At 50.2% G+C, this 27483-nt stretch overlaps 1 protein-coding gene across 4 annotated transcripts in view; it reads right to left on the bottom strand.

Moving 5' to 3' along the window:
- The window catches only part of LOC140430398 (meckelin-like), a 170659-nt gene that overhangs the window by 103631 nt on the left and 39545 nt on the right, over positions 1-27483 (bottom strand). For all 4 annotated transcript variants that reach the window (XM_072517855.1, XM_072517856.1, XM_072517857.1 and 1 more), the window contains 5 exons: positions 16933-17032; positions 11181-11258; positions 5997-6062; positions 3253-3397; positions 718-826 (listed from right to left, as the gene is read on the bottom strand). In XM_072517855.1, the coding sequence (XP_072373956.1) occupies positions 718-826; positions 3253-3397; positions 5997-6062; positions 11181-11258; positions 16933-17032 (498 nt within the window). The remainder of the gene's footprint in view (positions 1-717; positions 827-3252; positions 3398-5996; positions 6063-11180; positions 11259-16932; positions 17033-27483) is intronic.

The following is a 27483-nucleotide window of genomic DNA, read 5'->3' as shown; positions in this document are numbered from 1 at the left end:
ACCCTCCCACTGGAGCAGACCCTCCCACTGGAGCAGACCCTCCCACTGGAGTAGACCCTCCCACTCGAGCATACCCTCCCACTGGAGCAGACCCTCCCACTGGAGCAGACCCTCCCACTGGAGTAGACCCTCCCACTGGAGTAGACCCTCCCACTGGAGCAGACTCTCCCACTCGAGCAGACCCTCCCACTGGAGCAGACCCTCCCACTGGAGAAGACCCTCCCACTGGAGAAGACCCTCCCACTCGAGCAGACCCTCCCACTGGAGCAGACCCTCCCACTGGAGCAGACCCTCCCACTGGAGCCGACCCTCCCACTGGAGCAGACCCTCCCACTCGAGCAGACCCTCCCACTGGAGCAGACCCTCCCACTGGAGCAGACTATCCCTCTCGAATCGGCCCTCCTACTCGAATCAGCCCTTCAAGTCAAGCCGACCCTCTCGTCTAGAGATCGGCTAATTCTATGGGGACAGTTTGAGCAGACTGCAGCTGCTGGACATGGCCACCATTTCCTAGGTATAGTGTTGTGTGTGAAAAGGGTTGAATGGGTTTGCTGATCACATTTCATCACATCACATCCAGCGCTGGGATCGAGGGAGGTAAAACTATATTGGACCAGAGAACCGATTCTGTAATTCGTAAAGCCCACAATTCTTGGCATTAGACTGCAACCAGCTAAAGTTTCAGATCGAACAATCCGTCAATGGTCATCCTCTCACCTGAGTACAATGTCTTTAGCATAGGTGACAGAGCTTGGTGGGTTACTGAGGCTGTCCCTCCTCCCTGTTAACCCATCGACCAAAAAGAATCGTCGCAAGGCCCCTGCCCCTGGAAACAAAAAGGAAAGAGTGGCTTCAATTGATATAGGACCGTGCACAACCTCGGGACATCCCAAAGTGCCCCACAGCAAGTGAAGTACTTTTGAAGTGTAGTCATTTGCAATGTGGGAATCACAGCAGCCAAGTCGCACACCACAAGGCGTCGGCAACAGCAATGTGGTGATGACCAGAACACTGAGGATAATGCCCCCGCTCTCCGCCAAATGGTGCCACAGGACCTTTTACTCCTATCCTAAGATGGGGGCTTCAGCCTAATGTCTCACCCTATCGGCGCAGGCTGGGAGGGCCGAAGGGCCTGTTCCGGTGCTGTAATTTTCTTTGTTTATAAGATGGCACCTCCTGACAGTGCAGCACTCCCTCAGTACTGCATCGGAGTTAGCCGAAAGTTCTGTGCTCCCATCCCTGACTCAGACGGGATGGTGCTACTGGCTGACCCACCGATACACAAGGTGAGTACCCAGTCGCTATGGGTATCAACACCACCACTCTTCATACTAACCCATCGTTTTACATGTTGAAAACTCTGCCGGAGCTTGACTGTAAACTCGTCGCAGTAAAAGTGATCATCGAGCTGCCAGACTGTTGTATAAACCCCAAATGGTTCACTTTATATCCTTTGGGAAGAAAACCTGGTGCCTTTATCCAATCCAGCCTTTGCACACTCTCAGACCAACACGTTTCTCTTATCCAACCTCTGGTGGTGCACCACCCCACTGTGTAAGTCAAGGGAACTGGGCATGGACAAGAAATGCCAAGCTTGCCGGCCAGCTTGACATGTCAAGAATGAATAGACTTTCCTATGAATAAATACACTGCCATTTAGGAGTCAATCTATCACAAAAGGAAAAAAATAAGATTACCTTGGAGTTAGAGACACAATGGGCGGGATTCTCCGACCCCCTGCCGGGTCGGAGAATCCCCGGGGGGCGGCGTGAATCCCACCAGCCGCCGGCTGCCGTATTCTCTGGCGGCGGCTTTCGGGCGGGGGCGGGGTTTACGCCACACCGGTCGGGGGTCGTTGGCAGCGGCCCACCCGGGAATTCTCCGGGCCCCGATGGGCCGAGCGGCCTTCGTTTCCTGGCCAATTCCGCCGGCGTGAAATGGTCATGGTCCATCACGGCGGGACCTGGCTTGTAGGCCGGCTAGGTGAGTCTTCGGGGGGTGGGGGGGGGATTTGGCCCCAGGGGGTGCCCCCACGGTGGCCTGGCCCGCGATCGTGGCCCACCGATCTGCGGGCGGGCCTGTGCCGTGGGAGCACTCTTTCCATCCGCGCCGGCCTCTGTAGGGCTCCGCCACGGCCGGCGCGGAGAAGAACCCCCTCCCCCCGCACATGCGCAGGAACACGCCGGCGGTTCTGCGTATGCGCCAACTCGTGCCAACCCCTCCGGCGCCAGCCTAGCTCCCGGAAGTGCGGAGGATTCCGCACCTTCCAGTCGCCCCGACGCTCTTGGCGCCGGCGTCGGGCCATCCGGCCAGTTGCGGGAGAATCCCACCCAATGATCTGCCCAGCAACAGTTAGAGCACCCCCAGCACCGGAACAATTAACTCAACTCATGACAAGAGCAGAGATTGAAGCTAGAATCCCTCCCCATTCCCCCCCCCCCCCCCCCCCCACCCCACCCCACCCCGCCCGTTCTATATGGAGGGCCACTGTATGGGTCAATCCACAAAGCCGTTGTGTACCAAGCAACTCCACAACAGAGTATAAACTACTGCTGCTTTCATATGATGGGGAAACATATAATGGGATGTCTAGTCTGTCCATTCAATGGGCCTCATCCGATGCTCAGTCCAGAAATGAGGTGCCTGTTGAGATTGCCATGGATACAGAAAACTCAGGAAGCGTTCCTATGGCTGTGCATTCTGCTCTGCCTGCATTTCATGTATCTGAGGAATCTAATAAACCCAACACAGGAACTGAAAAGGTTTTCCCAAGCATCTACGAAAGGGGTCAAAATTGGGGACAAGGGATGTGATGTGGTCCAGGTTCTGGGATTCATGGCCACAATCGCACCCCGGGTTGTCCCGCATCTTCTAACCATGGAGTGGGTGGCCACGATGCCCATGCCCAGTGTAGGTTCAGTTCAGTGCTGTCTACTCCCATTGAGAGAGTTCAAAACCTGGGATCTCTAATGCTGGGTCAGTGATGAAGTATGGACTCTTTATGCTGCACATATCCACCATTCAATCCACCTGGATAAGGGGTTAATATCAGCCAAATTAATATTAGCTGCTGTTTCCAGTACAGTCAAAGAATAGTGAGTTGCTGGCAACCGACATGTGATCACCCTGTGCAATAGTTCATTGAGAACTTGCCAAATAAGCTCACCAAGAACGCAACTAAATGCCCGAACATGGCTTCCTGGTCCAAAGACGCATGAGAGCATTAAAGAGTTACTCAACACGGTGACTTACGTATATCGTTCCTGTCCAGATTCAGATTGCGCACAGGGATGGGCCAGACCTTCTGTACTCCTTCGCTATCGTTGAACAGGAGAAAGAGCTCAAAAAAGACGGGCTCTGGGAATCGGCTGAGAAGATCTGAGATCCGCAACTTGCACTGAAATAAAACAATAATTTTCACTCGCCTCTGAACACCAGTCTCCAAAACTAATTTCCGATTGCTTAACAAATCATTTCAGCAGTTTGTAGGTTAGGTTCAAGAAGGCAGCTCACCGCCACTTTCTCAAGGGCAATTAGGGATGGGCAATAAATGCTGGCCTAGACAGCAATGTTCACAGTCCACAAATGGATGAAGATATAGGTTAAGCTCAGAACTACAGGCTCCTCTGAACAAGCTGGCATTTTGTTGTTTATTCATTTAGTTTAAACAGGCTTGAGTTCAGCTACATTGGTCAGTTCAATTCTAAAATAGTTCAGCATCATTTCAAAGGCCTAAATGTATGATACTGCTTATTCTAATGAATTCTGAGATTGGCCACCTCATGTGCATTAACTAGAACAGGGGTTTTCAAGCTCAGGGTCACGACCCGAGGTGTGTCACAGGCAGGTTTCAGGAGGGTCGCAGTACTCCTGAGCGTGGGAGGAACGCCCAACGGCCGCGACGGGCTTCCACCAATGTTGGCCGCGACTGACTTTTAAGATTGCCGGCCATCCCGCAAATGCGTGTTGGATTAATCAGTGCGCAGGCCCAGAGCCCAGCGGGTGGAATGCATCCTCCTGATGTCAGTGCACTGTCCAGAAGCAGCGACCGAGTACAGGTTACGCGCCCCATAAGCTAACGTCACGTGATCTGGACGCGAGAGAGATCCCTCCATTCTGCAGCTGCCAGCAGCGCTGGTGTGAACTTGTGGGCTCTGGTGAACAACCCAAGAAGAAGCTGAAAACAGGAACAAAGCAGCATAAAGATGATTATTTGTGGTATGGGTTAATAATTCTTCCACTGCAAATCAGGATTCAAAGTTCATGTGTGTCATATGCTGGAAAGCACGGGCAAGTGAAATTTAAAACGGTCGAAACTTCAGAGACATTTGAAGACTAAGCGCGGCGAGTTCGAGGACAACAAACCACTTTGTCTTTTTCAGCGGACGCAGTGAGATCTTAAATCATCAGCAGAAGTCATTATCAGGAATGTAACATTGAATAACAAAGCAAGTGGCATCGTGAGGACCAAGCAGGCTCACCTGTCACATTAAAGGTGAGTGAAAATGGTGGGTCGCAAAGGTCGGCTGGCACGGCTCTCGATGGTTGGCCGGCGTGGGTCCCGAGGGATGACCGGTTGGTGATAATGGGGTCCCGTTAAAAAAGTTTGAGAAACACTGAACTCGAATGTACATCGGTGGCCATTCCTGCAGCTGTTTAAGCTCTGGAATTGCCTCCCCAAACTGTCACCATTGGAGACCAAAGTAAAAAGGTGTGTAGGCATCTGATCCTAGCAAATATGTCTTGTGATTAATTTAAAAATTAGTATCTTTTAAATTAAAGATATAAGAGACAAGAAATAGCCCAGGCCTCGCAGTCAATGTGTGATGATCTCAATTAGGCCACTTGTGGTCTCCAACAGCCCATGAGGTTTACTGCTAGCAGGTGGAATAAGGACCACCAAACTAGGCAAAGGACCATCATATTTTAGAGCCTCGCCTCTAACACATGGGCTGGATTTTAACATGGGTTTTGGGACCCGTACGCCGGGGCACAAAATGGGCGCTCAGCCTCACTGGTCAGCAGCTGGACCGGCTAAACGATTCACTGACCACCCAATCAGATGGGCCGGGAGCTCTGAAGCTTCAGCATGGCCACCAGGAGAGATGGTCGTACACGAAGCATGCAGGAGACCTCAGGACCACTCCAGGTAAGTGAATAAAAAAATTTAAAAAATTCTGGGGGCTGAGGGCAAACTCTCCTGGGAGGGGATAGTTTGGCTGCTTCCGTTGCCGGCACCCCCCTCGGTGAGCCACCCAGGCTCCGTTGGCCCCCAGGGTCATTTCCAAGAAGCTGGAGGTCTCCCCATGAGGTGGCGGGGTTGGGGCACCCTCCTATCAGCAAAGCGGTGATCCCCTAAAATTCCCTCTAAATATACAAATCAACTTCTTGCCTCCTCGGAGCGGGTATCCAATCCGCCTGCTAGTCCGCTGTTAACTGGATCCCAAGTGAAGTGTGAAACCAAATCCTTTTCTTTAAAGCAGGTTTATTTACAGACTGCAGCTTTGCTTATCTCTTCCTCTCACCTACCAACCAACACAGCAGTCCCTCTTTATATGTGCTCAATATACCTAATCAATGAATATTCTCCTTCCTGTTTATCCTGAACCCTAACAATGCAATAAACATAACGTTAACACCTGCCGCTGGGAAATTTCCCCGACAGGGGAACTGCATAAGGGAGCCATCCCCACATAGCTCCCCACTACCCAGTTTGTGTGTTGCCCAGTCGGATACATCTAACGAACATCACCTCCAATACGTTTCATCCATCCGGTTCTTATGCTTCAGCCTGTGCTGGATTTCCCACTGTACTGACAATGGTCACTGGCTCAGACACTGGAGGTTTCCTTTCTTTACCCTTTGCGGAGTTTGGGGAAACGTGTTCCTTTATATATCACAGCCATGATTTCTGCTGGGATGAGTAAAAGGAGAAAATCTTCCCCAACACAATTAGATTTGGTACAAACAGTCAACCTTTGTCGGCCTTTACTCACAGTCTGGATATAGGAAGAGCCAAATTTATACGCTGCATCCAGCAGTATTTGAGTGTCCGGGCATAGCTGTTAAAAATGATAAATAAGTGCATTGGGTAAATTGAAGTAATTACATGACCATTGCAAATTGCTGTACTACATTATTTCTCAACATCCAAATTTCACAAGAATCAATAGTGAAATGAACAGGACTTCCGGTGCACACGCAACTTGCATCTGTATAGCACCTTTAACATGGCATCCCAAGGCACTTCACAGGAGCATTGTGAGTCGAAATCTGACACTGAGCCACGTAAGGAGACATTAGGACAGGTGGCCAACAGTTTAATATAAAGAGGTTGGCTTTAAGGAAAGTCTTAAAGGAAGGTGGTGGTGGGGGGGGGGGGGGGGGGGTAAAAAGGCCGGGAGGTGTGGGGAGGGAATTCCAGAGTTCGCATCCTAGAATGCAAGGCCACCAATACGGGATTGGTTAAAATCCGGAATTCAGAGGGGGCCAGGATTGGAGAAGCACAAAAAGGGTTACAGAGCTGAAGAAGATAACAGAGGGATGGGGCCCTGGAGGGAAACAGGGAGGCTCTCCAGGAATATTTTAGCAGGTATTTAATTTTAATGCAGGAACAATTTTGTCACCATTACATTGCACTCTTCAGAAATTAAACAGGGAACCCGACACAGCTGTTATGTGTTCCGCATCATGTGTGTAGAAGACACCATTTGGTTCTAGAGAGGTAGAGGGGAGCAAAACTATGAGAAGCAGACCAGGAAGCACAACCTTCCTGATTTGTGCTTTCGTTCACTTCCCTTTTACACTCAGAATGGCATTTTCACCAGTGTGAGTTACAGAGAAAATATATATTCTTAAAAGTGCCTTACCTTGTAATGGAAATGTTGCAATACTAGACAGCACTCAAATTTAAAATGATATTTAAGAATAATAATCTTTATTAGTGTCACAAGTAGGCTTACATTAACACTGCAATGAAATTACTGTGAAAATACCCGAGTCGCCACACTCCAGGGCCTGTTCGGGTACACTGAGGGAGAATTCACAATGTCCAATTCACCGAACAAGCGCGTCTTTCAGGACTTGTGGGAGGAAACCGGAGCACCCGGAGGAAACCCACGCAGACACGGGGAGAACGTGCAGACTCCGCACAGACAGTGGCCCAAGCCGGGAATCGAACCCAAGTCCCTGGCGCTGTGAAGCAACAGTGCTAACCACTGTGCTACCAAATGAGATTCAATGTTAATATTTTTTTGCCAGACAGCTATTTGGATTCTTGGCTACTGTGTTTTAATTTTTTATATTCCAGACTCTGCTGCCTTGCTGAGCTGCCTAAATGTGGCTGCTGTTACTGAGTTCAATCTGTTCTTAACTGACCCAGTAATACAAAAGGTGTCTGGTCACGAGAGCAAAGGAGCTAAAGTGACAATGAGGCACAAATAGCAAGTAGCAAACATCAATAATTAACTAAACCTACTGCAGAAGCCTTGAAAATACATCAATAAAATCACCCACTTCTTGTTAAATTATTTATCAGGAACAAGAACCAATGAGCAAAGGGGAGGACTAACGCTTTCAATTGAGAATCCGATTGGATTAGGCCTCCAGCTTGATGAGAGCTTTATCGTTTGCGCAATGGATGCTGGCATAGTATCGCTCCCAGAGCAACATTGTGATCTCTCTTTCTTCAGCCATTGAAACAAACAAGGAAGTGCCTCAAGGACCTGTTTTCTGGGAGCGAAGCGGGCTAAGTGGATCAAGTGTCGGGAGGAGAACATTTAGGGGACAGTGATTGTTGTATGATAAGGTTTACGCTTACGATGGAAACGGGCAAGGCACAAACCAGAGAAAGACAGTCAGCTGGGGGAAAGCCAACTTCAATGGGTTAAGAACGGGTCTGGGCTGAATAAATTGGAGTCAAGGATTGGCAGGTGATAACGGTAGCTGAACAATAGGCTACGTTCAATCAAGGTACAATCAAGGCATATCGCCTTTAAAGGGAAAGCTGGGGTGAGCAAATCCAGACCTCCCTGGATGACAGAAGAGATAGGAATTAGTATAAAGAAGAACATACTTGCTTATGACAGGTACCAAGAAACAGAAGGGGGAAACTGGGGACAACCTCCATTGCCAAGAGGCAGGGGCCCCAGCGGAACCTGACAAACTAGTGGAAAAATCAAACACGGATGTAAAAATGTAATTATTATCCAGCATCAGAGCCCCAGTCACGGCTACGGTGACAGCAAGGGGCTCAAGGCTGGTTGTTCCGACCTACGTGCAGATTTTTTTTGGTCGTTGTATACTACTCTGCGTGAGAAGCCCAACTTTTTCTTTTCTATTCTGTAACTGTTACTTGAAATACCAATAAAAACATTTTTTTTTAAAATGATTTTGCGATGCGTGACAAGCTGGGTAAATCCTAGAAGAGGACTCTCCCGGGAACTACCAGCCGCATCGCGGTCCAGTTTAGGTGGTTCGCAGTCAGTAGATCGCGCCCCAAGTGTTTGACCATCTCTCCCAATATCACCTTATAGGGTGGTGTTTAATTTTGTTTTTTGGGCAGAGTGGATAGGGAGAAACTGTTCCTATTGGGGGAAGGCCGAGAACCAGAGGTCATCAATATGAGGTGATTGGCAAAAGAACCAGAGGTGGCAGGTGAAAAACTATTATTTTAAACACATAGGGTCCGGAATGCAGTAACTGAGTGTGTGATAGAGGCAGGTTCAACCTCGGCTTTGAAAGGGGAATTAGATAAGAGCCTGAAGGGAGAATATTTACAGGGCTACAGGGAAAAGGCAGGAGACTGGGACTAGCTGAGTAGCTCGACAGCGGGCCAGCACAGACACGATAGGCCGAATGGACTCCTTCTGTGGTGTGACCATTCTATGAACACTCCTGCGAAGTGTATTGGACATTTCAGTGTTTTAAAGGTACTTTATAGATGCAAGTCGTTGTTGTTGGTTCCTGATGAAAATAATGATGTGCACGAAATGGCAGGACGCGATGGCCGGGATTCTCCAATCCTGCGGTCATGTTCTGACGCCGGCGTGAAAAATGGCGTGAGCCACTCCGGTGTCAACGGACCTCAACTGGCAGATATCCACCCCTTCCCAGGGAGCTAGTACGGCGGCGGAGTGGTCTCCACAGCTCCGACGCCCGAAATCCGGCGTGCCAAGGCCGGCGCAAGTTCGCACATGCGCGTGGGTTCCCATCTCTGCGCCGGCCCCCGGGCAATATGGCAGAGCCCTAGAGGGGCCTGGCACGGAGGGACATAGGCCCCCACGGAACCAGCCCACCCGCCGATCAGTAGGCCCCAATCGCAGGCCAGGACACCGTGGAGAACCCCCCCCCCCACCGGGGTCGGCTCCCCCCTCCACCCCACTAGGACGGCCCCCGCAGACTAACTCCGAGGTCCCGCCAGGTGGTACCATACGCAACCCATGCCGGCGGGACTCAGCCGAACTTGGCGGGCACTCGGCAGGCGACCGAAAATCCGTGCCGGAGAATCGGCGAGTTGGCGGGATTCTCCGGTACGGGATTCTCCGATCCGGCGCGAGGTCGGAGAATCCAGCCATTTATTTCCAATGGGCAGATTGGCATATTTACAGAGGGGATCTTTCCTGTGTGGCTTTGAATTATGACAAATTGTCATCAGCCAGCACATAACTTTAGCCAGGAGATCACAAGCTTACACATGCTACTTCCATTGAAGATGGGATTTTTGATTGGCTCCGTCATATTAGGCAGGAGCGTCTGGTCGTGCCCGCCTCGAGGCCGAAGATTCCTGCCCAGCGTCAACGGACCTTTAAATGGTGCGTCAAGTGCTCCGTCCCGCCCACAACGATTCCCGCAGCAGGCAGACTGGAAACTCAACTCCTTTGTTGGTCTAGGTTAACTGAACTAAGGTTGGGTGTTTCAAACAACTGGTGTTGGTGGCTGGGACTGCAGGAAGAGTAGAGAGTGGAGAGATTGGGACTGAGGTATGAACTGTGCAAATGTTGTTACTCTAGTTTTCATTTTGCTGACAGCAGGGAGCGGTTTGCAAAACATTTCAATATTGTGACCAGCATTTGGAGCATTCTATGAATTTACACTTGCTTCCTGTACTAAGTTGACCTGACTTTGGGCAGAAGTACAAAAGCAAAATACTGCAGATGCTGGACACCTGAAATAAAAACAGAAAATGTCCGGCAGGTCAGGCAGCATCGATGGAGAGAGAAACAGAGATGATGTTTCAGTTCAATGACGTGTCAGCAGAAGGTTGGACGTTGCCTCCATCATGCCTAAACCGCCATCAGGGGCGGGATTCTCCGCAATCGGCGCGATGTCCACTGACCGGCGCCAAAGACGGCGCGAATCAGTCCGGAATTGCACCGCCCCAAAGGTGCGGAAGTCTCTGCATCTTGGGGGGCTGAGCCCTCACCTTGAGGGGCTAGGCCCGCGCCAGACTGATTTCCGCCCCTGCCAGCTGGCGGGAAAGGCCTTTGGTGCCCCGCCAGCTGGCGCGGAAATGACTTTGCCGTGCGGCACATGCGCAGGAGCATCAGCGGCCGCTCATGGCATCCCCGCGCATGCGCAGTGGAGGGGGTCTCTTCCGCCTCCGCCATAGAGGAGACCATGGCGATGGCGGAAGGAAAAGAGTGCCCCCAAGGCACAGGCCCGCCCGCCGATCGGTGGGCCCCGAGCGCGGGCCAGGCCACCGTGGGGGCACCCCCCGGGGCCAGATCGCCCTGCGCGCCCCTTAGGACCCCGGAGCCCACCCGCGCCGCCTTGTCCCGCCGGTAAGAGAGGTGGTTTGAGTCTCACCGGTGGGACAGGCATTCCAGCAGCGGGACTTCGGCCCATCGCGGGCCGGAGAATCGCCGGGGGGGGGCCCGCCAATCGGCGCGGCGCGATTCCCATCCCCGCCGAATATCCGGTGCCGGAGAATTCAGCAACTGGCGGGGGCGGGATTCACGCCAGCCCCCAGCGATTCTCCGTCCTGGTGTGGGGTCGGAGAATCCCGCCCCAGATCATTATCTCACCCATGCTGTCGACCTTTCCCATTGTGATTTTCACTTTCATTCCCTGGTTTGTTCCTTATGGGGACATTAGTCTCAGGAGATTTCACTCTGTACTATTCCACCTTTAACTGATTACGTAACAGCAAAACCAGAGAGCAAGACCATACAATGACTCACCTGTAAAGTGCCTCCTCTCACATCTTCCCAGCCCAGAAAGTTCCCACGGGCATCATACTTCACAATTTTCAGGGTGATCTGTCGAAAAACAAAACGAGGAAAGTTTTGGAACTGTTCACTGAAAACTATGACCCATCAATTTAACCAAAGATACAGTGGTGGCTTTTCAATCTCATTCTCACACTCATTGGAGTTCAAGGCTCGCGAATCCAGGTGTGAAAGAGGAAGGTGAACTATCCACAGCAGCTCAATAATACGAATATCCTTAAACTCAGTAAGCCACCCTTCAAAAGGTGCAATTGTCATTGTTAACAAGGCTCCATAACTCACTCAAGCCACTCACAAGAAGGGATTGTTTTCTCTCTGGTACATGGGCATCGCTGATCACAGTTCCGGGTAGATGACAATGTTGCAGCTGTTTTAGAACAGCTCAGCCAGGTATGTTGCAAACTGTAGAGCTTTACTCTTCAGCAATTATCACCAGGATCTCTCGGGAACAACGCCGCAACCCTCAGATCCGTCACCCTTCTGACACCTGCCCGCCCTTTGAAAAACCCTGTCCTGGGGTGATCCCTGGTTACCAAGCGACAGCCTAGTTTTCCTTTAAACCCGGTTTGCTTTCACCACGGAAACCCTCATTGCCATGCATGCATCTAAACCAAACTGAAGTCATTAACCCTTTCAAATACAGAAACGCAAGATTAAACTTGTTTAAAGCTATGCCCTATTTCTAATGCCTACAAATATTTCCAATTCCAATTCCCTCCCATACTTAGTAGTTCACTCGGTCAGACTTCGTCTGTTTCCACAGCTAGTAATTCCCAGAACAGGTCGCTAGTCTGCTGCCAGGGGCTTATTGCTTGAGGGCCGCCACTCCACGTCAAGCTTGGCTGATCAGGAGTCTCTCCTACTCTTGCCGCCAGCCATTGGGTGTGTTTTGGAAGGGTCTGCAGGATGATACTCAACCTGTTTGGCCCGTTAGGCCATCAGAACCTAGGGTGGGCTGCAAACCCCGAGTTTCTGGCTCAGAAGTAGAGACACTACCAACTGAGGCACAAGACCTCCATCTACAAATACAAATATACATTATTTTAAACTACCTCTGTCTTCTGACAATGTTCTTGCCATCCTTGCATGAAAGAGCCCTGTAGCACCATCGATCACACACGAGGCGAGACGTAAAGAACTTCAATCGAGGCTTTATTGAGCAGACTTATTCAGACTTGTTCCCCAGCAGCTCAGTCACAGAATGCAGCTGCGGGGAGTAAACCGGGTTCTTATACCCCGCATATCTGGGTGGAGCCCAGTAGGCGGCAGATCCAATCGGGACCCAGCATCTGTCCTCCAATAGCTCCTCGGCATTCATGGTGTACCGTATTACCCCTAATACATACCACCACGAGCCCAAGGCCCCATTTCAGTCCACTCCCAGCTATTTGTTTTCTCTACAGGTCTGTGTAACCCATGGGACTGATGAGAGAGAGCGCTTTATAATGGCTATCAAAATCCTGTGGTTGCAATGAAATCACTACTTTTTACACAGGTAAGTTTATAGTTTTAGTCCACTGGTGTGTCTCTGGGCTGTGAGCAGCTGTTGGTGCAGATGTTGAATGCCAGTGTACTCCTCTGGCATTGATTCAAACCAAAAGGCTAATGGTTGCGACATCACTATGCTAGACTATTACTAAATAATTTGCAACTAATGACGAGCAAAATGTAAAGCTGCTATATCTGATCAGGAAGTTAATTCTGCTCTCATATCCCTGACAATCATTTGTTTGACTCTTTTTTGATGATTATTAAGAAAGATCTTGCATTGCTATAGTGCCTCTCATGCCCTCAGGACATCCCAAAGTGCTTTGTAGCCAAAGAAGTGTGGTAACCTAGCAAGGCCTAGATTTAGGCCTGATTAAAATTGGGTATTTTAAAGTAAAGAATTGGGCACGTTAAATCAAGCCACAGACACTCCAGCACCCAGCGCCATGGGAATTCGAACTGACCACGTTCGAACACACGACCAACAGACAAGCTGCCAGAACATGTCTGGACGTGCCCCGTCAATCACCCACCAGGAGATCATCACACGCTATTGACACGCACGGGTCTATGTCAGTAGCCCAGGTCGGGCCAGACTTTCTTTCACCCAGAGTTTCTGCTGTTACCTTACACGGAAACAGGTCATGTGCAGCCCACACCACCAAAGATGGACGCCTGGGGCGGGCTCAGGTGGCCTGTCAAACGGTCATCAACCAGACCATTGGCTGCTGAGACTCCCTCCCGAGGCATCATTGACAGGAAGCCAGGGGCAATGGCAAAAGAGCGCGAAGGAAGGGGGATAAAAACAGGCGCCTGAAGCACATCAGGAGTGGAGACTCCACACAGAGGCAATCAAGACGGCTGACCAGAGAAGGAAGGAAGGAAGAGGCAGCGTGTGAGAACCACCTTCATGACGACAAACCAGAGGAGCTGAGGGTTAAGATCCACGACCTACCAAGCCATCCTTACGAGTAGTATAAACCAATCTTGGTGACCTCTAGATTATATTTGTGGGTAGTATATGGGTAAAATGTGTGTTAAATATATATTGTTGAACTTGAATTTGCGTTTGTGGTTTGTTCTCCTCGTTATTGAAGAAACCCAGGTAAAACCTTTGAGTAAGTGAACTGGTCGAAACTATCTGAGGGTACCGTTGTACTGTAGCAAGCGTGGTAGTCGGTCTGCAAACTGCAATGAAATAAAAAGCAGTTCTTATGTTTTCATCATAGATCATAGAATTTACAGTGCAGAAGGAGGCCATTCGACCCATCGAGTCTGCACCGGCTCTTGGAAAGAGCACCCTACCCAAGGTCAACACCTCCACCCTATCCCCATAACCCAGTAACCCCACCCAACACTAAGGGCAATTTTGGACACTAAGGGCAATTTATCATGGCCAATCCACCTAACCTGCACATCTTTGGACTGTGGGAGGTAACCGGAGCACCCGGAGGAAACCCACGCACACACGGGGAGGATGTGCAGACTCCGCACAGACAGTGACCCAAGCCGGAATCGAACCTGGGACCCTGGAGCTGTGAAGCAATTGTGCTACCCACAATGCTACCGTGCTGCCCCTTTCATCACAAATATTGGACAGGAGAGCAAGAAGAATTCCTCTCCTCCCTCTGACCAGTGCCCCGAGAGCCTGTTACATTTGCCTGATAGCGTAGTCTAGCACATCATCTGAAAACAGAGTCTCTGACAGTGCAGTACTCCTTCAGTACAGCGCTGAAGTGACAGCCTGGAGTGGGACTTTCACCCCCCCCCCCCCCCAACCTCCTAAATCTCAGGCAAGAAAGTACTGTACTTCACTAATTTTTATATCCTCACGTCTTCAGTTTTCCCAGGATATAGCTGGAATTATGAAAATGACAATATTCCCCAACCAAGATTTAGACATTACACCATCTCTCTATTAGACAACTCTGGGGAAATACACAAAAAACGTCTTATTGAGAGGGAGTCATATGTTCAATGCTTTATGATACCGATTGTGTGCCAGAGAGTTTAGAATTATAAATACATATTACTCTCTTCATTGTACAGTAATGGTGTTTGATGAGACCAATTGATAAGGTATGAAATAAGAACGAGAGTAAGCCATTTTGCCCGTCGAGTGCACGCCACCATTCTATAAGATCATGGTTGATCTTCTATTTTAACACCTCCTTCCTACACTGTTCCTTGATTCACAAATCAAACCCAGCAAAAAGAACAAGAGTATTTAAGCAGAATGAAAGCAGTTAAACAAAACAGTCCTTCAGCAAACTCAAGGGGTGGGGTAAGCATAAGATAAAAACAGTTTAGCAAGTACTTGATTGTTGGGCTAAATGGTCTATGGAGTTGAAAACAAAATGCAACTTGCAGCTGTTGGTTAGATTTGCACATGACCATTTAGGGCAGGATTTTAGCCCACTGCCTGTAAAAAGTGGTGAGACACCCGTACTGAAGGAGGAGGAAGGCCCAACCTACCATCTGCCCATCAGGCAGCTAAGTGGACAACTGCGGGCCTTCCCCAAACTGAGGACCCCGAAGACAGCTTCCCGCCCTTCAAGAGCTACCACCAATCAGAGGCCAGCAGCTCTTGCACTCAGCAGTGTCAGGGAGGTGCCGGCGGCTGTTGCCCGAATAACACCTCTCAAGAGTCCCAGGATCACGGAGCAACCCAGGAAAATGGTACGTTCTGTTGCGGGAGGTGGGGGAAGTATCTTACAGGATGAAGGTCACGGGCAGGGGATGGGCCATGGGGGTTGGGTCAACAACCCATGTCCATGTACTCTATCATGCACAGATTAAGGCAGCCCCCCCCCCCCCCGCACTTCTAGCGGACATGCAGCCCACACAGATTTACCAATTGTGTGGCCTACATGTCGGTGGGCCCGCCTGGAGCTGGGAAGGTTTCAGCGGAGATGGGAAGAGGCCCTTAAGTGGCCGTTAAGTGGAGGTGGCGCAGGAGGATTAATCTTAGATAGGCCTTCCCGCCCAGAACTTACTTCCAGTGGAGGCGGGAAGGCATTGGGCATTTGTCCCAAAGCCAAAACGCCAACTTCTCAGGCCTGCCTGCCTCCTTTTCCGCTCCTGTGGGGCCAAGAGATTCCAGTCTTTGATTCAAAAATATTTGCCCACAAAGTTGTGGTAAGCATGAACTGTGACAAGCACAGCGACGGCAAGAAGGCATCTGGAACCTTGCTGAACAATAGGATACTGTATTTCTGTAACCGGTGAGGAGAAAAATACTGAGGAATAAGCAGAGAGACTGAAGCGGTGGCGTATTGGGAGTAGGTGAATGCATTGTGATATCCGATACGGAAAGAGAGAGGGGAAGAAAGATGAGACCCAGGAAAAGAAAAGAAAGACGAAGGGAAAGTACGAAAAGAAAAAAAATTCAACTTTTTGAAAATCTCCAACCGCAAAGTAAAACCTGCTGGAATGAGGTTGCACATGGATCAGTGTTCACTTTCTGAGCAAGAGAAGTGGTTGGCAGTCATTACCGATTATCATGTTGTTAACAGTGTGGCGACTAGGGGCTTTTCACAGTAATTTAATTGCAGTGTTTTTGTAAACAGACTTGTGACAATAATAAAGATTATTATTAAAGGGCAGGTAAGAGTCACCCACTCTGGCTCTGGAATCACATGTAGGCCAGGCCAGGTAAGGATGGCAGATTTCCTTCCCTGAAGGATATTAATGCGCTGTCAGCGGGAACAGAAAATCGCAACAGCCAGTGAATTCCAGTCCAGATTGATTAACTGATTTTAAATTCTACCAGCTGCCGTGGTGGGATTTGAACCCATGTCTGGGTCTCTGGATTGTTGGTTCTGTGACATTAACACCGCACCACCATCCGGGCAACAAAAGAGGCCACAGGTTCTGCCAGAGAGCCACCTGTGAAAGTTGCTGTATAAATGCAACTTCTTTCTCCCTGGCCCCTCCTCAGAACATCCCAAAATGTTTGAGAAATGTTTTTGTCATGTCACGGCTGTCGGCATGCAGGAAAACGCAGCAGCTGAAATGTAGATCATCTAACTGCCCGCCCATCAGCTCGTGCAGCAATTATCAAAGGCAAGAAACTGCCCACACCAATGCCACTTGTCATCACCTAGGTGCAGGTGTCGGCCTGCCGGAGACCACCCAGTTGTCAGCCAGAATAATCCTTGGGTCAAAGGTGGGCTGAACCTGCCCCATCGCTGCAATCACATCACCGTACACTTGCCTGTGAATCCTTCCTGAAGGAGAGCCCGTCAGGGGCTGTTTGCCCCAGGGATGCTGCTATGTTCGTGTCCACGTAAAAGAGTTTCGGGAGGTAGTTAGTACTGCAACAAAAAAGGAAGAATGAAAAAGAGCACAGATCAGGCATGCGGAATAAATGAAGAATAATTCAGTGGCCATTGTCACGAGGCACAAAGCAGGTAACTGTCACAAGCACAGGAAACACCATTGGCCCAATGACCTGGTGAACGACCTGGAAACAAACATTCTTTGGAAAAATATGGCATCAGTTGCCCAGTGAACTCCCATATTCCACTACACAAACAATATGCTCTTTGTCCAGACATACCTTTTTGATCCAATATATTTTTGCGATTGGAGGGCAAGTTCAATGTCCTTGCGTTCCCCGTCGAGGGGCTAAAACTCAACACAGGAAAGAAAGAATTTGCATTTATATAGGGCCTGAGTTTTCCCACCAGTGGGGTCTTCTGGTTCCACCGAAGGCGGTCCTCCCCGCCCCCGCAGCAGGTTCGCTGGCTTTGCGGCCGACGAGCGACACAAATGGCCATTGACGTCGGCGGGACTGGGAGATCCTGCCAGTGGCGAGCCAGCTCCGCCCGCTGGAAAACCCGCAGCGGGAGGCCAGAAAATGCCACCGATAGTGTCAGAGCTATTTCTGTCTTGTAGTCAGCAATAGCCTTCAAGGAAGCATTAGCATTTCCCTGTTTCAGAGAGAGAAACAAGTGGTTAAAGCTTGAGGGCCGCCACTCCACAACAAACATGGCTGACCAGGCCCGCCTCTCACAGCACCTGACCGTGGGCATACTGGAAGCACATGAACTGACCTCCTGCTTGGCCACATCATGAATGTGCTTCCAGTCGTCCAAAAGTCCTGGGGCAGGACTTGAACCCAGAACCTCTCGCTCAGAGGCAGGAATGCTACCTACTGAGGCACAAGACATCCCTGTGCTACTTCATGATGTCCCAAAGTGCTTTGCAGCCAATGAAGCACTTTTGAAGAGGAGTCACTGTTAGGACGGTGTCGTAGCCTTGGCTCTGACTCCCGTGGGAGTAGGACATCCTTCGATTTACATGCAGGAACCATCATAACTGGCAAAGCCCAGATGTAAATTCAGTCACTCATCACACACTGTGCGTGGTGTGAAAAGGATGCTGCTAACTGGCTTCAGGGCTTATTATTCATCACAGAATTCCACACGATAAACTCCACTGAAGGATTTTTCTGGTCCTCCACATTGCATGGCATGCCACTAGCTACTGTAAAACGAGTAAGTTTAAATGTCCCAGCCCTAACAGATGGGAAGATCTGTAGTTGGGGTTGGTGGGAGGGTAGTTGTGGTGGTGTGGGGGTTAGTGGGAGGTCAAGTGGGAGGTCGGGGGCGTGGGTATCGGTAGCAAAATTAACGAGGAGTTAAAAGTGGTTTTAATCCTGACTGTTCCTGCGTACCTTTTCTGGTAAGAAAGTCGGAGTCATCCGAGGTCTCCGATTTAAATCAGAGTTTCAGGGGTGCAGGGTGATTGTCCATTTTCAGGGCAATTGCTGTGCAGTGGGGATTACAGGAGGGTTCCCCAGCGCGGCTTCTGGGGTACCTCGAGGGTACAACTCTCTGGGAGATGTAGGTTCTGGGCCAGTGTGTCAATTCCACATTCTAAAAAGACAACAACATCTACTTTCATTTATGTAGCACCTTTAATGTGCAGGAGTCAAGAGTTGACATTGGGTCAAAGAAAGAGATATTAGGGTAGTGACTAAAAGCTTCATTAAAGATATAGATATTAAGGAAAATTTTATTGAAGGAGATGGGGCAGAGAGAAGTTTAGGAATTTTGGGGCTTGGAAGATGGCCATGATGTGTTTCTCGACAGCCGCATTGACGAGATCGCAGCCCGTATTTGACGGCACTTAGCGGCAGAAATGAGTCCGCACAAGTCTCTCGCCATTATTGGCTGTCTCGCCATCTGCAGCCTTGTGCGTCCCTCCCGCCACTAAAAAGTGGGGGCTGCTATTAAACGCTCCCTCTCACCACTCACTCAGTCAACACACAAACATGGGGGCGTGCAGACCTGCTCCACGCTTTGGGGATGCCGACCTGGTCAGGCTTCTCGACGCCATCGATGCGAAACGGGGCATCCTGTTCCCCCGAGGGGGTCGGAGGACCAGCTGCAGGGTCACCAATACCGCCTGGGAGGGCAGTGGCAGCGGCTGTCAGTGTGGGCAGAAGACCAATGACCTCCACCGAGCTGTAAGGGTAAGTTACCACCTACTTCCTGGCATCAGTTCCGCCCCAGGCATCACTGGCTGACACCTCGTACCGTCCCCACATCCGATCTTCGTGCCTGTTCCTCAGAACCCCCTGGCACCCACCAGCACAGCCCCTTCATGTCCAGTTGCGGTGCCCACACATGCCACCTATTATCGACATCCCACCCCTCAGTGACCCATCAAGCCTGTGGCTCACAATGTCCTGTCTTTGTCCCCGCAGGAGAAGATGGCCCATAATAGGCGAGGGTTAACTGAGTTAAGAGCAGTCACCGACAGCGAGGTCAACCTGCGCAGATGTGAGGATCCACTGCCCCTTCGCCCAGATGTCTCAAGTGAGTTGTTCATGTCAGACAAAATGATCCTTCCCTCTCACTGACCACATCTCCATTGTCTCGCAGGATCTTCACCTGATGGGGCCGGGCCATCCGGAGTCATTCCCTCCCTCCCCCCCACTCCGAGGAGACCACCTTCGAGGCGTCACAGCTATCAGGGCGCAATACGATGGCTAAACCGCTCCCAACGTTTTGAGTCTTCTTTGGAACCGAAGAAAAGGACCAAAGGAGAGTTGGTCTCAAAACGTTAACTCTGGTTCTCTCTCCACAAATACTGCCAGGCCTGCTGAGGTTTTCCGACACTTCCTGTTTTTATCTTCAGATATGTTTATAATTTCTTCCTCTGTTTGTAGTAGACTCGGGGCCTTTTGGAACAGATGGTGGAGCTGCGCTCATCGGGACTTTTCAGTGGAGCTGCAATACCATTACAATATCACTTTCAGTGCTCTTAGCAATAACAACAAGGTTCCATCCTTCACTTGCAATATGCATTTTTCAATATCGACTCACACAGACAGGGAGGATGTTGGTTTTGTATCCTCGCCAGGACTGAGTCAACTGATCTTATCTGGCACTAAAGTGGCAACGCTCCAATTCGATAGGGATAGGGGACAAGATGAATCAGGCATATTTGCTAGCCCCAATCGCAAACTTGGAGCCCACACAATCTTTAACATGTTGCTGTGTCACTCCTGCCAAAAGGAAAAGATATCTTGCGCCTCAGTGGCATGGTGTAGCAAAAAAGATCATTGGTCTTTGATCTTGCAACATAATCAGCCCAGCACATGATTCACATACTTTATGGAATCAGACCAAAAACCTTTGTATTGCATGACCAGTTGCACAGATCAGTCAAAGACATGACTATTTGCCTTTTCAAAAGTTATTCTGCACTGTAATTAACCATTGAATGAAAGCAACATTTTATATTCCAGAGGGTGTACACTTTTATTGGTGGCACGCTCTCTCATCGGAGACTTTCTTTTCCACTTGCCGAGCAGAAACAATGACATAAAGCAGTGCTCTTCAAGCTTTTTTTCCGGCGACCCATTTTTACCAACTGGCCAACCTTCGGGACCCAACCCGGCCGACCTTCGCAACCCACGCCGGCCGACCTGCGCGACCCACCATTTTCTCTCATCTTGTTAGCTGCTGACAAAAATGGAGGAAATGGTTTTGGGTCCCTTTGGCCCTCGTACACGCTCCTCCAATGGAACCTGTTGGATGGAGGTGAAGCCTTCCGGTGTCGGTAAGTATGAAATTTCCAACTGTCCAAAATTCTGCATTTTTTCCTGTAAAGTTTTATCAAATAAAGCCCCCCCCCCCTTGAACTTGTAAAAAAAAAATTAAATGAATAAAATAAATGAATAAAACATTTGTAAAACAAAAAGCTGCGACCGTTTTTTAAAAAAGCGCCCACACTGCGCATGCGTGCCCGATCATCGGCGCGCATGCGCATAGATTGCGCCGATGATCTGGCACACATGCGCAGTGCAGCCGCATTTGTTTTACATGTTCGCGGCCGTTTTGAAGGCCGCTTGCAGCCGGTGTTATGGCTGCTGCGGCTGTTGCGAGTGGATTAGCGCGATCGGGAGCGCCGCGACAGACGGCTCTGTGACCCTCCCGTGGGTCGCGCCCCTGAGTTTGACAATGCCTGACATAGGGAGAGCTTGACTTTGGCCAATTGTGTCAAACAGATGATATTGTATCGCCTGCCCGTCAATCACCTCTCTCGCTCGGGAAAAATGCAGAAAGAACAAAGAACAAAGAAAAGTACAGCACAGGAACAGGCCCTTCGGCCCTCCAGGCCCGTGCCGATCATGCTGCCCGACTAAACTACAATCTTCTACACTTCCTGGGTCCATATCCCTCTATTCCCATCCCATTCATGTATTTGTCAAGATGCCCCATAAATGTCACTATTGTCCCTGCTTCCACCACCTCCTCCGGCAGCGAGTTGCAGGCACCCACTACCCTCTGTGTAAAAAACTTGCCTCGTACATCTACTCTAAACCTTGCCCCTCGCACCTTAAACCTATGCCCCCTAGTAATTGACCCCTCTACCCTGGGAAAAAGCCTCTGACTATCCACTCTGTCTATGCCCCTCATAATTTTGTAGACCTCTATCAGGTCGCCCTTCAACCTCCGTCGTTCCAGTGAGAACAAACTGAGTTTATTCAACCGCTCCTCATAGCTAATGCCCTCCATACCAGGCAACATCCTGGTAAATCTCTTCTGCACCCTCTCTAAAGCCTCCACATCCTTCTGGTAGTGTGGCGACTAGAATTGAACACCATACTCCAAGTGTGGCCTAACTAAGGTTCTATACAGCTGCAACATGACTTGCCAATTCTTATACTCAATGCCCCGGCCAATGAAGGCAGGGATGCCCTATGCCTTCTTGACTACCTTCTCCAACTGTGCTGCTCCTTTCAGTGACCTGTGGACCTGTATACCTATATAAACGGCAACTGATCCAAAATCTCATGATTTGTGCTGTCAGCCAAAGTCAAAATGGCCCCGGGTCGAATGTGCCTGATTTATTAGCACGTTAGAGAAGAGGAGGAGTTTCTCGACAATGTGCACCTGCAGGAGAAAACACTCTGAGATCTTGCACCTAAAAAGACGAATAACACACTGCCCTTCATTGACATGGGAGGCAAAAAGAAAGATCTGCTCCAAAAGAAAGGAAAATTGAAGCTGCTGTCAACTGACCTAATTCTATAGTTGCCTTACCCTTGGCTCTCTGATAGTGTGAGAGACAGAGCTGATTCAGCACCTCGCCTGTTAGATGATCTGGTTCACTAGACACCGCCTCTGGATATGTCATCGTCCTGAGCTGTTGTATTATATGACTGTTACACAAGGATATCCTTTAATGAAGACACAGAACTGTACAAATGTAGAACGGGCACAGCGCAAAGGCCCCTTTCTGGCTCTCTGCAAGAGCAACTCAGCCAGGGCCGCTCTCCCACCCTTTTCCTTGAGCCCTGCAAGCGTCTTCTCTTCAGATAATTATCCAATTCCTTTTTGAAAGCCAATTTTGAATATTCCTCCCCCATAACATAGATGCTGAGAGGATGCCTCCCCTTAGGGGGAATCGAGAACCAGGGGGCACAGTTTCAAAATAATAGGACAGAGATGAGGAGGAATTTCACCTCTCAGAGAGTCATGAGTGTTTAGAACTCTTCCCCCCCCCCCCCCCCCCCCCCCCCCCGGTGTGCAGAATTTGACACAATGCTCCAGTTGTAGTTGAACCAGTTATAGTCTCACAATAACTCCTGTGCTTTTGTACTCTGTGCCTTTATTTATACATACGCTTTAGTAAACGCTTTCTCAACCTAGCCAACAACTTTCAACAATTTGTACACATATTCCCACGGTCCCTCTGCTCCTGCACTCCTCTTCAAATTGTGTCCTTTAATTGATATTGCCTTTCCAACTTCTGGTGGCAGCCATGGAGCGAGTGGCAGCTCCGACTCGAGGCAACTTTTTTGGACCTTTCCCCACTTGCTGGGCGAATGTTTGGGGGGAAAAAGGTGCAGAGGTGATTGAAGAAAGTTAAACTCCACTGGCGGGGAATGTGGTTTGATCCACGGACCAGACGTGGGTCGTGAAGAAGGGAACAGTTGGAGTAAGAGAATCTTCATGCGCCACGCGTTAAGGTGGCGGAGGGTAAAGGGCCAGTCCTGCCAGTCTAGTGGTCAACGGTGCAGCTGGTGGGACTTCTTAAACGGAAAGTTCAGCCGGCAGAGGAGGGAAGCCCAGGAAGACTTAGCCAAGGGGGTGGAACCATTAAAAGCAGGAATAGATCATGTGGGGCAGAGGCTGGAGTCGCAAGGCCAGGCCATTCGGAAAGTGGAGGAGGGGGTGTGGGAGCACGAGGAGCAGCTTACCTTGTTGGCGGCCTAGATTGGATTGATGCGGGAGACCCAGAAGCGGCTGAAGGAGAAGATGGAGGACCTGGAGAACATCTCCCGGAGACAAAATTGGAGAATCATGGGGATGCCTGAAGGCATCGAGGGAGCGGCTCTGGCTGGTACATAGACAGGATGCTGGAGAAGCTGATGGGGGAGGGGGCCTTCGACCGGCCCCTGGTGGTCAACCGGGCGCGCAGGGCGCTGATGAGGATGCCGCAGGTGAACGAGCTGCCGAGGGCAATGGTGGCACATCTCCACCGACGCCTGGATAAGGAGAAGCTGTTGAGGTGGACAAGGCAGGCAAGGAGGTGCACCTGGGAAGGCAACGAGCTTCGGGTGTACCAGGACCAGGGCGCGGGCCTGGCGAAGAGGAAAGCCTGGTTCAGTCAGGTGAAGGCTGCCCTCTTCAAAAAGTGGTGAAAATCAGGATGCTGTACCTGACCCACCTCTGGGTGACTTTTAACAGCTGTGAACATTATTAAGGGTCACCAGAGGAGGCGATGGGAGTTTTTAAGAGATAATGGACTAGCAGTAGAAGGAGGACATTGAGCTGTGGAGGAGGTGCGAGGAGATGTTTGCTTTTTCTGTTTTTGTTTGTTGGTTGTTGGAGAACTTTTCTCCTTTGAGATATATTGTTGGGTTTGGGGGCGGGATGTTTGGGGAGCGTTGAGGATGAGTGCACCTTTTTTCTTGTTGCATTGTTGTTTGTGTTATGGACATATGTGAGCGGGTGGGAGGGGAATCTGTTAGGAGCTCAGTTGCTTTGGGAGGAGGCTGCCAGACTAGCTGGGCGGGCTAGTTAACGTGAGCGCACTGGGAGTGGCCAGGCGTTTAGCGTAGTAGAGGGGGATGGGACTGTTGAATGGGGGTGGGGGGAGCGGAGCACCTGCAGTGGAGTCTGAACATGGGGATGTTGGCGGATGAGGTGCTGTGCGAGCAGGTGAGGGCTGCCATTCGAGGGTATGTGGAACTGAACGATACGGGTGAGGTCTTGGCCGCCACCCAAGGCAGTGGTTAGGGGGGAGTTCATATTGGTCCGCCGCATAGGAAAAAAGGTGGAACGAACAGAGACGGCAAGGTTGGCGGATGAGATTTTGCGGGTGGACAGGACATATTTGGAGGCCCCGGGGGCAGGATTGTTGAGGGAGAGGCAGAAGCTCCAGATGGAGTTTGGGTCAGTGTCCACGGGGAAGGCAGTGGGGCAGTTGCGGAGGGCCAGAGGGCCAGTGTATGAGTACGGGGAGAAGGCGAGTAGGATGTTGGCTCACCAGCTCAGGAAGCAGGAGGTGTCGAGGAGATTGGAAGGGTGAAGGATGGATTGGGAAGGGAGGTACTGGACCCGGTGGGGGTGAATGTGGTATTCGAGGAGTTTTACAGGAGGCTTTATAAATCGGAGCCCTCGGCCAGGGGTGGGGAGGGAATGCGGCAGTTCCTGGATGGGTTGGAATCCCCCAAGGTGGAGGAGGACCTGGTGGAGGGGCTGGGGGCCTCCATTGAACTGGTAGAAGTTATGGAAGGCATGAGGGCGATGCAGGCATGGAAGGCCCTGGGCTCGGATGGGTTTTCTGTAGAATTTTATAAGAGGTTTGGGGAGGGGTCTGGGACCCCTGCTGGTGGGGGCATATAATGAGGTGAGGGAAAAGGGGGAGTTCCCCCTACATTATCGCAGGTGTCTAAATCCCTAATACTAAAGAAGGATAAAGATCCAGAGCAGTGTGTGTCCTATCGCCCGATATCGCTATTAAATGTGGACAGTAAGTTGCTGGCAAAGATCCTGGCCTCGCGAATTGAGAACTGTGTGCCGGGGGTGGATAGGGGAAGATCAGACGGGGTTTGTAAAGGGCCACAACTGGCAGCGAATGTTAGGAGACTACTAAGAGTGATAATGATGGCCCCGGAGTACAGGATGTGGAGGTGACAGTGGCAATGGACGCAGAGAAGGCTTTTGATCGGGTGCAATGGGAGTAATTGTGGGACGTGTTATGACGGTTTGGGTTCAGGTAAGGATTTGGGGACTGGGTCCGGTTGTTGTATCAGGTATGTGAGCGTGCGGATGAATTGGGTGAGCTCAGGGTACTTCGGGCTACACTGTGGGGCAGGGCAGGGGTTCCCACTCTCCGTGGTGCTTTTTTCCCTGGCAATAGAGCCGTTCGCAATGGTGCTAAGAGCATCAAGAAGCTGGAAAAGGATTGTGGTGTTGGTGGTGGTGGTGGTGGTGGGGGGGGGGAGAGCATAGGGTCTCGCAATACGGGGACGACATGCTGCTTTATATCTCAGACCCACTGGGAGATATCAGGGGAATTATGCGTATTCTGGAGGAGTTTGGCCAGTTTTCCAGGTTTAAGCTAAACATGGGGAAGTGTGAGGTTGTCCCGATCGAGGCCAGGGGACAGGAGACGAGGTTGGGTGAGCTGTGATTCAAAGTGGGTGGGGGCAAGCTTCACATATTTGGGTATCCAGGTGGCGTGGGGATGGGAGCAGCTGCACAAGTTGAATCTGGCGTGGTTGGTGGAACAGATGAAGGGGGATTTTAAGAGATGGGATGTGCTGCCACTATGGCTGGGTACAGACAGTGAAAATGACGGTGCTGCCGAGGCTCTTATATGTCTTTCAGAACCTCCCGATCTTCATCCCAAAATCATTCTTTAAGAAAATCAATACATAGATCTCGGGTTTATATGGGCAGGGGAAGAAGATGCTGTTGGAACAGGGGCGAGGGGGAGGGGTGTTGGCCTTGCTAAACATAATGAATTATTATTGGGCAGCAAATACTGCTATGGTGAGGAAGTGGGTAGTGGGGGAGGGGACGGCGTGGGGGCTGATGGATGCAGCCTCTTGCCGGGATAGGATTTAGGGTCATTATTGATGGCGCCTCTGCCATTCTCGCTGGCCAAGTATGCCATGGGCCCAGTGGTGGTGGCGGCAGCATCTCAGGTTGCAAGGTGCCTCGATGTAGTGGAGGCCGGGATATGGGAGGAGGCCCTGAGGAGGAGGGTGAATGTGTCGTCGTCGTGTGCGAAGCTCAGCCCTATCCAGTTCAAGGTAGTACATAGGCCGCATTCGATGGTGGCTAAGAATAGCAGGTTTTTTTAGGGGGTAGAGGATGGGTTGACATTGATCAAGCAAAGCATGATCTTAATACCAACCCCTACTGTCTCCAGTTTGAAGAACTACTGTTCACCGTTACTCTGGTTCTAGAATCTCAGCCAGCTTCAGATCCATGCTGCCCCGATCCATCCCATTCTACGGACCTTGCCTTTGCTGACAAGTCTATTAGGCCACACTTTACCAAGTCCATGTACAACATAGCAACCACATTACCCTCATCAACCATCTCTGTTATCTCATTTAAACACTCTGTGAAGTTAGTTAAATGTGATTTTTCTTTAACAAATATGTGCTGACTTTTGTTAATTTGGCCAAGTGACTTTTCATTTTCCCCCCAAAATTCTCATTTCCTATAGCTTGCCCGCTATCGATGTTAAACTGACTGGTCTGTAGTTTCGGAGTGACATTTGCAAACCTCCAGTCCTTGGCCTTCTCCATGTCTTCAAGTGGAATGGAGATTATAGCCATTGCCTTTTCAATTTCCAATCTCACTTGCCTCAGTATCCCTGGATGTATCGCATCGGCACTGGTGACTCATCAACTTTAATACAGCCATCATTTCAATTTTTAGACCATCCAGTGTGTCAAATATCTCCTCGTTCACTATAACTTGGCCAACATTTTCTTCCTTGCTGAAGCCAGATGCAAAGTGTTCATTTAGTACCCCAGCCACACTCTCTGCTTCCACGGTTAAATCCCTTTTGGGACCTTAATGGGCTCCAGTACTCCTCCTACCACACTTTTACTGTTTGTCTGACCAGCGAGGACTTTTGGATATTTTAAAATAAATTTAGAATTCATTTCTTTTCCAATTAAGGGGCAATTTAGCGTGGCCAATCCACCTACCCTTCACACCTTTGGGTTGTGGGGGTGAGACCCACGCAAACACGGGAGAATTTGCAACTCCACATG

The sequence above is a fragment of the Scyliorhinus torazame genome, chromosome 10 (assembly GCF_047496885.1).
Source record: "Scyliorhinus torazame isolate Kashiwa2021f chromosome 10, sScyTor2.1, whole genome shotgun sequence".
In the NCBI taxonomy this organism is placed as follows: Eukaryota; Metazoa; Chordata; class Chondrichthyes; order Carcharhiniformes; family Scyliorhinidae; genus Scyliorhinus; species Scyliorhinus torazame.
Note: the sequence above shows the minus strand (reverse complement) of the source record. Positions and strands in the feature narration are given on the sequence as shown.